This window comes from Mus caroli, unplaced genomic scaffold (genome assembly GCF_978045245.1).
Source record: "Mus caroli unplaced genomic scaffold, Mus_caroli_1 scaffold_20, whole genome shotgun sequence".
NCBI lineage: Eukaryota > Metazoa > Chordata > Mammalia > Rodentia > Muridae > Mus > Mus caroli.
This window is the reverse complement of record NW_028227275.1, coordinates 47,593,792-47,603,512: the sequence shown is the minus strand read 5'-3', so window position 1 is coordinate 47,603,512 and position 9,721 is coordinate 47,593,792. Positions and strand designations below refer to the sequence as shown.

The window sequence follows — 9,721 nt, the reverse complement described above, 5'->3', positions numbered from 1 at the left end:
GATCACCCTTATTCTGTGGGGATATGATAGGATGCCTGGGATAATTTCAATATTTTTTTTATCTGTTGAGGCCTGTTTTATGACTGATTATACGGTCAATTTCAGAGGAGGTACCATGAGGTGCTGAGAAGAAGGTATAACCTTTTGTTGTAGGATAAAATGTTCTGTAGATATCTGTTAAATCCATTTGGTTCATAACTTCTATTAGTTTGAATGTGTCTCCATTTAATTACTGTTTCCAGGATCTGTCCATTGATGAGAATGAGGTGTTGAAGTCTCCCACTATTATTGAGTGCTATGTAAATTGTGCTTTGAGCTTTACACTAAAGTTACCTTACTGAATGTGAATACCCTTCATTTACAGCATGTATATTCAGAATTGAGAGTTCATCTTGGCAGATTTTACCTTTCATGAATATAAAGTGTCCCTCCTTTTCTTTTTTGATAACTTAGGGTTGGAAGTTGATTTTATCCCATTATTAGAATGACTATTCTAGCTTGTTTCTTCAGACAATTTGCTTGGAAAATTGTTTTCCAGCCTTTTACTCTGAGGTAGTTCCTGTCTTTTTCCCTAAGGTGAGTTTACTGTATACAGCAAAATAATGTGTCTTTTTAATGTAGTCAGTCTGTTAGTCTATGCTTTTTTATTGGGGCATTGAGTCCATCGATATTAAGAGATACTAAGGGAACATAATTCTTGCTTCCTGTAATTTTTGTTGTTAGGGTTGGGATTCTGTTCTTACAGCTCTCTTCCTTTAGGTTTGTTTAAGGATTACTTTCTTGCTTTTTTAGAGCATAGGATCCTTCCCTTTATTATCCTTTGAAGTGCTAGATTCATGGAGAGATATTGTGTGAATTTGGTTTTGTCATGGAATACCTTGGTTTCTCCATCTTGGGTGACTGAGAGTTTTGCTAGGTATAGCCTCCTGGACTGGCATTTGTGCTCTCTTAGGTCTTTATAACATCTGTCCAGGATCTTTTGGCTTTCATAGACTCTGGTGAGAAGTCTGATGTAATTCTAATATGTCGGTCTTTATATGTTACTTGACATTTTTCCCTTCTGCTTTTAATAATCTATTTTTATTTAGTGCATTTGTTGTTTTAATTATTATGTGTTGCTGGAATTTCTTTTCTGTTCCAGTCTATTTGGAATCTGTAGAATTTTTTGTATATTCATGGGCATGGTTCTTTAGGTTAGGGTAGTTTTCTTCTATAATATTGCTGAAGGTATTTACTGGCACTTTAAGTTGAAAATCATCATTCTCATCTATACTTTTATCCTTAGGTTTGGTTTTCTCATTGTGTCCTGCATTTCCTGGAAGTTTTGATTTAGGATCTTTTTGCATTTTGCAATTTCTTTAATTGTTATGTGCATGTTCTCTAAAGAATCTTCTGCCCCTGAGATTATCTCTTCCATCTCTTGTACTTTGTTGCTGATGCTCACATCTATGGTTCCTGATTTCTTTCCTAGGATTTCTATACCCAGAATTGTCTCCCTTTGGGTTTTCTTTATTTTTTCTACTTCCATTTTTAAATCTTGGATGGTTTTGTTCAATTCCACCATCTGATTGTTTGTGTTTTCCTGTAATTTTTTAAAAGGACTTTTGTGTTTACTCTTTAAGGACTTCTTCTTGTTTTGCAATTTTTTTCCTGTATTTCTTTGAGGGATTTTTGTTCTTCCTCCTTAAGGACTTCTACCTGTTTAGCAGTGTTCTCCTGTATTTATTTAAGTGAGTTATTAATGCCCTTCTTTAAACTCTCTGCCAGCATCATGAGATATGAATTTTAAAATCTGAATCTTGCTTTTCAGGTGTGTTGGGGTATCCAGGATTTGGTGTGGTTGGCATACTGGGTTCTGATGATGCCAATTGGTCTTGGTTTCTGTTAGAAAGATTCTTATGTTTGCCTTTTGCCATCTGTTAATCTCTGGTGTTAGATGTTCTAGCTGTGTCTGGCTGGAGCTTGTTCCTCCTATGATTCTGTTAGCCTCCATCAGCACTCCAGGGAGTCCAAATCTCACCTGAGTCCCAGTGGTTAGAAAACTCTCTGAAGGCAAGCTCTCCTTTTTCAGGGAAGGCACACAAAGTTCTTGAGCTCAGATCCACCTCCTGGTTGAGTTTTAAGGCCCAAAGGGACCCTATCCAAGAATCTCTGTTGCTTCTGCAGCCCATGTGCTCTTCTGTGCAGACTGGTCTCTGAGAGACCTGTGATACAAGATGGCACTCTCACCTGAGGCCCTGGGTCAGACCCCTCTCTGGAGGCTGACTCTCCTCAGGGATTTTAAGATCCTGGATGTGTTACTGTGCCTGTGGTGTGGAGAGTCCTGTGGGGACAGTGAGCCTGTCTGCTGAACTTGTGCCCATGGTGGCCAAGGCTAGTGCCGAGCAGAATGAACCACAGCTGCTGGTAGGGTTGGTTTCCCGTCTCAGTGTTCCTCCTGGCATAAGCCCCTCTGGGTTGTTTTGAAACAGATGTTTTATTCCACTCAGCAGTGATCCCACAATCATGGGTGTGCTAGGGCACCTGAAGCGTGGAGAGTCCTCGGGGGGGGGGGGGGGGCTTGGGACCATCCGACTAGTTTGTGCCCAAGGTGGTCTGGGCTAGTGCTGACCAGAATAAACCCCAGCTGCTGGTCTGCTGGGTTTCCAGTGTCCCTGTTCCTGCTGACACAAGCTCCTGGGTTGTTTTGGAACATATGTTGTAGTCGGCTCACCAGTGATCCCAAGATCACTGGCTTGCTAGGGCGCCTGTGGTGTGGAGAGGCCTCTGGGGACGGTGGGACCTTCCACTAAGTTCACTTGCAAGGTGTCAGTGTCATGGGCTGGCCACTAAGAAAAAATTCAAGCAGACTGTGGTTTTAAAAACAAAAGTTGATTTTATTTTTTTAACAACAACAACAACAACAACAAATCAAAGCTCAAGTATAAGTGGATGAAGGAACTCCATATAAAACCAGAGACTCATAAGCTTATAGAAGAGAAAGTGGGGGAAAAGTCTCAAAGATATGGACACAGGGGAAAAATTCCTGAACAGAACACCAATGGCATGTGTGTAAGATTTAAAATAGACAAATGGAACCTCATAAAATTGCAAAGGTTCTGTAAGGTAAAAGACAATGGCAATATGACAAAAATGCAACCAATAGATTGGGAAGGCATCTTACCATTCCTAAATCTGATAGGGGACTAATATACAGTATAAATAAAGAACTCAAGAAGCTGGACTCCAGAAAATCAAATATCCACATTTAAAAATGGAGTATAGAGCTAAACAAAGAATTCTCAAAGGAGAAATACCAAATGAATGAGAAGCAACTGAAAAAATGTTCAACATCCTTAATCATCAGGAAAATGCAAATCAAAACAACCCTGAGATTCCAACTCACACCAGTCAGAATGGCTAAGATTCAAAATTCACATGATAGCAGATGCTGGTGATGATATGGAGAAAGAGTAACACTTGTCCATTGATGGTAGAATTGCAAGGAGTTACAACCACTCTAGAAATCAGACTGGCTGTTCCTCAGAAAATTGGACATAGTACTACAAGAATATTCAGCAATATCTCACCTGGGCATATACCCAGAAGATGTTCCAACTTGTAATGAGAACACATGCTCCACCATGTTCATAGCAGCCTAATTTATAATAGTCAGAAACTGGAAAGAATGCAGAAGTCCCTCAACAGAAGAATGGATACAAAAAATGTGGTACATTTACACAATAGAGTAATACTCAGCTATTAAAAACAATGAATTTATGAAATTCTTACTCAAATGGACATAGCTTGAGGCTATCATTCTGATTGAAGTAACCCAATTACAACAGGACACACATGATAGGCACTCACTGATAAGTGGATATTAGACCCAAAATTTAGAATAACCAAGATACAATTTGCAAAACACATATAATTCAAGAAGAAGGAAGATCAAATTGTGGACACTTGTTCCTTCTTAGAATGGGGAACAATATACCCATGGAAGGAGTTAGGAAGACAAATTTTGGCACAGAGCCTGAAGGAATGACAATCCAGAGACTGCCCCACTTGGGGATCCACCCAATAAACAACCACCAATCCCATGCACTAGGCAGATGCCAAGAAGATTCTGCTGACAGGAGCCTTATATAGCTGTATTCTGTGAGGCTCTGCCAGTGGCTGGCAAATACAGAAGTGAATGCTCACAGTCATTCATTGGATGGAGCACAAGGTTCCCAATGAAGGAGCCAGAGAAAAACCCAGGGAGCTGGGGACTGAAGCCCCTTAGCAGGAACATATATGAACTAACCAGTACCCTCAGAGCTCTTTAAAACTATACCACCAATCAAATAAATCACATGGTGTAACTTGTGGCTCTAGCTATATTTGTAGCAGAGGATGGAATAGTTGGTCATCAATGGGAGGAGAGGGCCTTGCTCCTATGAAAGCTCTATGCCACAATATAGGAGAATGCCAGGACCAAGAATGGACTGGGTTGGTTGGGGAGCAGGGGTAACGTGTTGGTGATAGGTGATTTTCAAAGATGAATCTAGGAAAGGAGATAATTCCTGAAATGTAAATAAAGGAAATATATAATAAAATATAAATAAAAAATAAAATAATAAAAAAATTTACATGAATAAACATGAAAGAAAATTTTAAGCTTAGGTCATACAAATGCTCTTGTGTGACCTCTATATCTTTAAAGAGAGAGAATATGATCAAATATAATTAAAGTAAATATTTTAATAATAAATATATAATAATAATAATAATTGCAAAATGTATGCTGTCATATATTATGAGATTTTAAATGATTGATATTATTTTTCTACCTAAGTTGTCTGTAGCACAGCAGGTTAGATAATATCCAGCTCTATTCCCTGAAATTCTCTTCCTGAACATACACATCAACCCTCCCAGACAAAATGTGAACAGGCTTCTGATGTGTTAGTTTGGATGGCTGGTGTAGGATCATGAAACTCTAGAGACAGCAACTCCCAAATCATTGCTTCCAATGAGATATTTGCAAATCTTGTCACCTCTCAATTTAGAATGTAAAGCACAAGATTGGATTATGTTCCACAGCAGAGTTCCACAGAAGTGAAAGAAGATTCTCTCCATAAGAAAATGTTTCCTTGGATATAGGTGCTGTTGATGTGAACGTTTTATAGGTCCATACCACATATTTGCAGCATTTCCTCCACTATGTCACTTTCAAGGACAACAGTACTTCAGAAGCATGCATCCTAAGAAAATACACTCATATACTCTCTCTGAGGCCTAGGAAATATAGTGGAGGGAATGGCAGAAAGAATCCAACAGGATTTGCCTGGAAATTGGAAATGGAATTGGGTGAAGTAAAGTCACATGGACAGAAGGGATTGAGATGGTGTTCATGATTTGCTTTCTTGTCAATGTCTAGAATATGGGGTTCCAGATAACATTGAGGAATTCAGATATAATGTAGCAGAATCCTCTGGGAGGATGGATAGCCACATTTGGCTAGGACACTTGGTGGGTGGGACTCAAGCAAGTTCTAGATGTTTTCAGAGAATATGTGAATAGGCTTGTTAGGAAAACTTGCCTGGCCAGCACTAGAGAAGAATGTAGGGAGTCTCAAGGAGCTTGGTGACTCTTTTGGAAGAATAGGAGGAAGGATTGCAGTCCATAAGTTAATAGGAATTTCATAGGAAGATTAATAGAATCAACTAACCTGGACCCTGTGGGCTCTCAGAGTATGAACTAATAACCAAAAAACATACAGGACTGGGATGGACCTAGCCTTCTCTACACATATGTAGCATATGTAGAGCTTGGACCTGTGAGTATTAAACAACAGAATCATGAACTATCCCAACAGCTCTTGCCTATATGTAGGATGTGTTTCTATAGCTGGGTTTTATTGACTGTCCTCTGTGGGAGAGGAAATGTCTAGTATTACCAAGATTTGAAAAGCCAGGTTAGGGGATACCCTGAGGTCACCACCTGCTCAGAAGAGAATGGGAGGAGGTCTGGGGGAAGTATTGTAACAAGTTGTGTCTAAGAGGGGGTCAATGTGCAGGATATAAGCTGAATAAATAAAGGAAAATAAATTAAAGTAAAAAAAATAGAGAAACACATATATCCAAATAATGTTTTATGTGATAAGAATAACATGAGTATTGTCTTTATAATGCTTAAAATGAAAGAATTAAAGTCCCAACTCTGAACTTTTGAGGAAAATTGTTATCACAATGCTTGTATAAGTAGCTAAAGTTGTTTAAGGAAAAAAATAATGGACTTTTAAGTTGTTTTCTTGTTGGTTTGTTGTTTCTCTGTTCACCCTGGATGTGGACACCTGTGTTTGATAATTGGAGGTTTTTTCATATAAGTATATATTCCCCAAAGTCTTCTTAAGTACTGTTAGATAAAAATGCAAACACTATCTTCTGCAATCTCCATCATGGTTAGGCTAAAAGCCAATGTGAGTTCATTATGCTCTAGAGACACCTACTCATGTGTATTTTCACCCCTGAGATCCATGTATAGCTCCTGGTTATATTATTATATTGGCTATATTATAAGACAAAAATCCATTTCTCAGGAGAGCTCTAGCTGTGGAGGAGAACAAGATGCTTTCCTAGTTATGTGTGCTAGGTCAGTGCTCTTGATATGAAATATCTCACAGCCTTCCTTTATACTCCTATTTTTCTTTTCTGAGGACAACAGTAAGTATTAAATATACATAAATATAGGTAGGCAGAACTGTAAATGGATATAACATACCATGTTATGTTTGTTGAGATTCATAGGTGCAAACAAAAAAGAGTGAAGCTAATATCTAAAAGGTAAAGAAGCAGGTCCAGTGAGCCATTATTATTTATAATCTTCTCACTCATGTCCCATAGCTCTTCTTACAACAATGATCCATTAGAACAGCCAGAATTCCACTCTAAAGACGTTTTGATCCTGGGTGATGGTTTAATTCTAGAGGGAGACCATGTTCTAATTTTTTAATATTTAAAATATTCTACAGGATCAGAAACCCTAATTTCACTTTTAATTTCAGAAAGTTGTAGAACTTTCAACATCTATTTAAATCATTTACTAGGTTCCTTTTCCTGAGAGTACCAACTTTTAGACAGAAATATTATGAGCTGCCATTCAGAAGACACCAGGAAAAGATAAGCAAGCATTGGAAAGGTAATGGCTATGACTTACATGATTTTGCATAGTTACAATCTTACTTACTTGCAAAAACCTACACATTCATTTTAATATAAGTACAGGAATATCCCATAAAGAGAAAGGATAATATCCGTATTGGTTATTTAAATGAATAATGTTATATTATCTCATGCTTGGAATATAAGAGGTTATTAATGCAGAGAAATCATTATGCCTAAGATTTCCAAATTGGAGGTAGCTCTCTATTAAGGAGCCTCATAAGAAATCATAGCTGCATTTTCAGGTGTCCCATTATCAACCATGGTAATGGTACAACAAGATGCACCTTGTAATATACTATATTTGAGCTTACACATTGTGTAGAAAGAGCAAAGATAGCTATCCATAAGTGTTTACCTTAATCTCCCTCAAACACAAATATAACAAACTTGTTTGGCAGTTATAGAAAATAGCAAAATGTGTAAAATAAAATAAAGTCCATTAGAAGTAATGAAAGCATTTAAAATAATTCAAACTTTGAAAAACTATGACCTTAGATTGTTAAATAAATACAACTGTGATATATTTAAACTTTACAATGAACATGTTTCATGTATTAGGAAGTTATCATTTAGTTCAAATTTAAAAGGAAAAAAATTAATGAAAGAGCTTAGCAACTTAGATATAAAACTGAGTACTCATGAAGCAGCACCTAAATTTACTGCATAGCCGCAGCTAGTGTGGTAAACTTGATGGAAGTGTTAGAGATGGCAAACACAACAGATATGGTTTGTTACTAACAAAGAGCAAAGAATAATTGCATGTACCTATATTGCACTTGTTTCAAAGATTTTGATGCACATCTCTGAAAATACATTTGTAAGATTTTTGAAAATAAAATAGTTCTTAATGTGTTAATGAAAAAACCATTTTCATTTACAAAAAAAAAAAAACTGAAATAAGACCTATATTTACAATAGCGATGCATATTGGCAGCAATAAAGTAAGTTTCCATTTGACCCATTACCAGGTAAGTAATTCCTTTTGGATCATTTCCACCCAGAATTTAGATGTGATTATTTCACACTGAACAGGATGCTGACACATGAATAAGAGAATGTGAACATACATAAAATCGCTTGCTGATGTCCAAATACAATATTTTTTTATTTCATCCTAGGAGTTTGTTATAATTTCCATATAAAAATGATGCAGAATATTTCAGAACTGTCTGAATTTATTCTTGTTGGATTAACAGATGCACCATTCCTGCAAACTCCTTTATTTATCATCTTTACTCTCATTTATTTGGCAACATTTTTTGGGAATCTTGGTATGATTTTGCTGATTCTGCTGGACTCCAGACTCCACACTCCCATGTACTTTTTCCTCAGTAACCTCTCTCTGGTGGACTGTGTTTATGCCTCAGCTGTCACCCCCAAGGTGATGGAAGGGTTTCTCACAGAAAATAAGATCATATCTTACAATGCATGTGCTGCCCAGATGTTCTTCTTTGGAGCCTTTGCTATTGCTGAGTGTTTTATCCTGGCCTCAATGGCCTATGACCGCCATGCAGCAGTGTGCAAACCCTTGCATTACTCCACTACTATGACAACTACGATATGCGCCCTGCTTCTTGCTGGATCTTACTTGAATGGACTCTTACAATCTTCCATCCATGTTTCCAACATATTCCATCTTTCTTTCTGTCGTTCTAATGTAGTCAATCACTTTTTCTGTGATATCCCCCCACTATTAGCTCTTTCTTGCTCCAGTATTCACACAAATGAAATTATACTCTTCATCTTGGCAGGATTCAATGTTGCTTTTTCGCTATTTGTTATATTGACGTCTTACTTACTAATTTCTGTTGCAATTCTGAAAATGCGCTCTGCTGAAAGCAGGAAGAAGGCCATTTCCACCTGTGCATCCCACCTTACCAGTGTTTCCATCTTCTATGGCACAATTATCTTCATGTACTTACAGCCCAGTTCTAATCACTCCATGGACACTGACAAGATGGCATCTGTTTTCTACACCATGGTCATTCCCATGCTGAACCCTCTTGTATACAGCCTGAGAAATAAAGAAGTCAAGAATGCAGTCAGGAAGGTTGGTGGAAATGCATTGGTTTCACTGGGATTAGTCAATTAACTGTAAAGTGTATTGTAGATCAGGCTATATTCTTTATAAGTATTTTCTCTGTATTCCTTTTGGATTCTAACAATATACAGCTAATTTTGGTATGTTATCATAGAAATTGGGTGATATAAGTTAAAAATCTCAATTGTAATCCTAGATAGTAGAATACCCAACACTGTACCACATTTCATGTGTTAACTGGTGTTTTGTAATTATTTCCTCTGAATTGAGACACTGTTTGCTTGAAAGATTCGGGAGATTATAAGACTCAAGAAGTAAATAAAATTAAAATGCTCAGATGTGTCAAAAATTTAAGATTCAGGATGCCAATGAAACTTACTAGTATCCTGAGCTGAGAACTTTATAAGAGTCACATAGGCTAGTCCATAGAACCATAATAGCACACAAATGCTAGAGAGGAGTCTCTCAAACCACACTTCCTGAAAAATGC

At 37.4% G+C, this 9,721-nt stretch overlaps 1 protein-coding gene across 1 annotated transcript; it reads left to right on the top strand.

Annotated features, from left to right (window-relative positions):
- The first annotated feature begins 8,310 nt into the window (after window positions 1-8,310).
- LOC110288926 (olfactory receptor 5B12-like) lies at window positions 8,311-9,282 on the top strand. The gene has a single exon (XM_021155162.2). It carries the CDS (start codon window positions 8,335-8,337, stop codon window positions 9,280-9,282), a length of 948 nt encoding a protein of 315 aa, XP_021010821.1. The 5' UTR covers window positions 8,311-8,334.
- Window positions 9,283-9,721: the final 439 nt, after the last annotated feature.

Excerpts from the sequence above, each read along its gene's own strand:
- LOC110288926 (XM_021155162.2), top strand. The coding sequence starts at position 8,335 with ATGATGCAGAATATTTCAGAACTGTCTGAATTTATTCTTGTTGGATTA.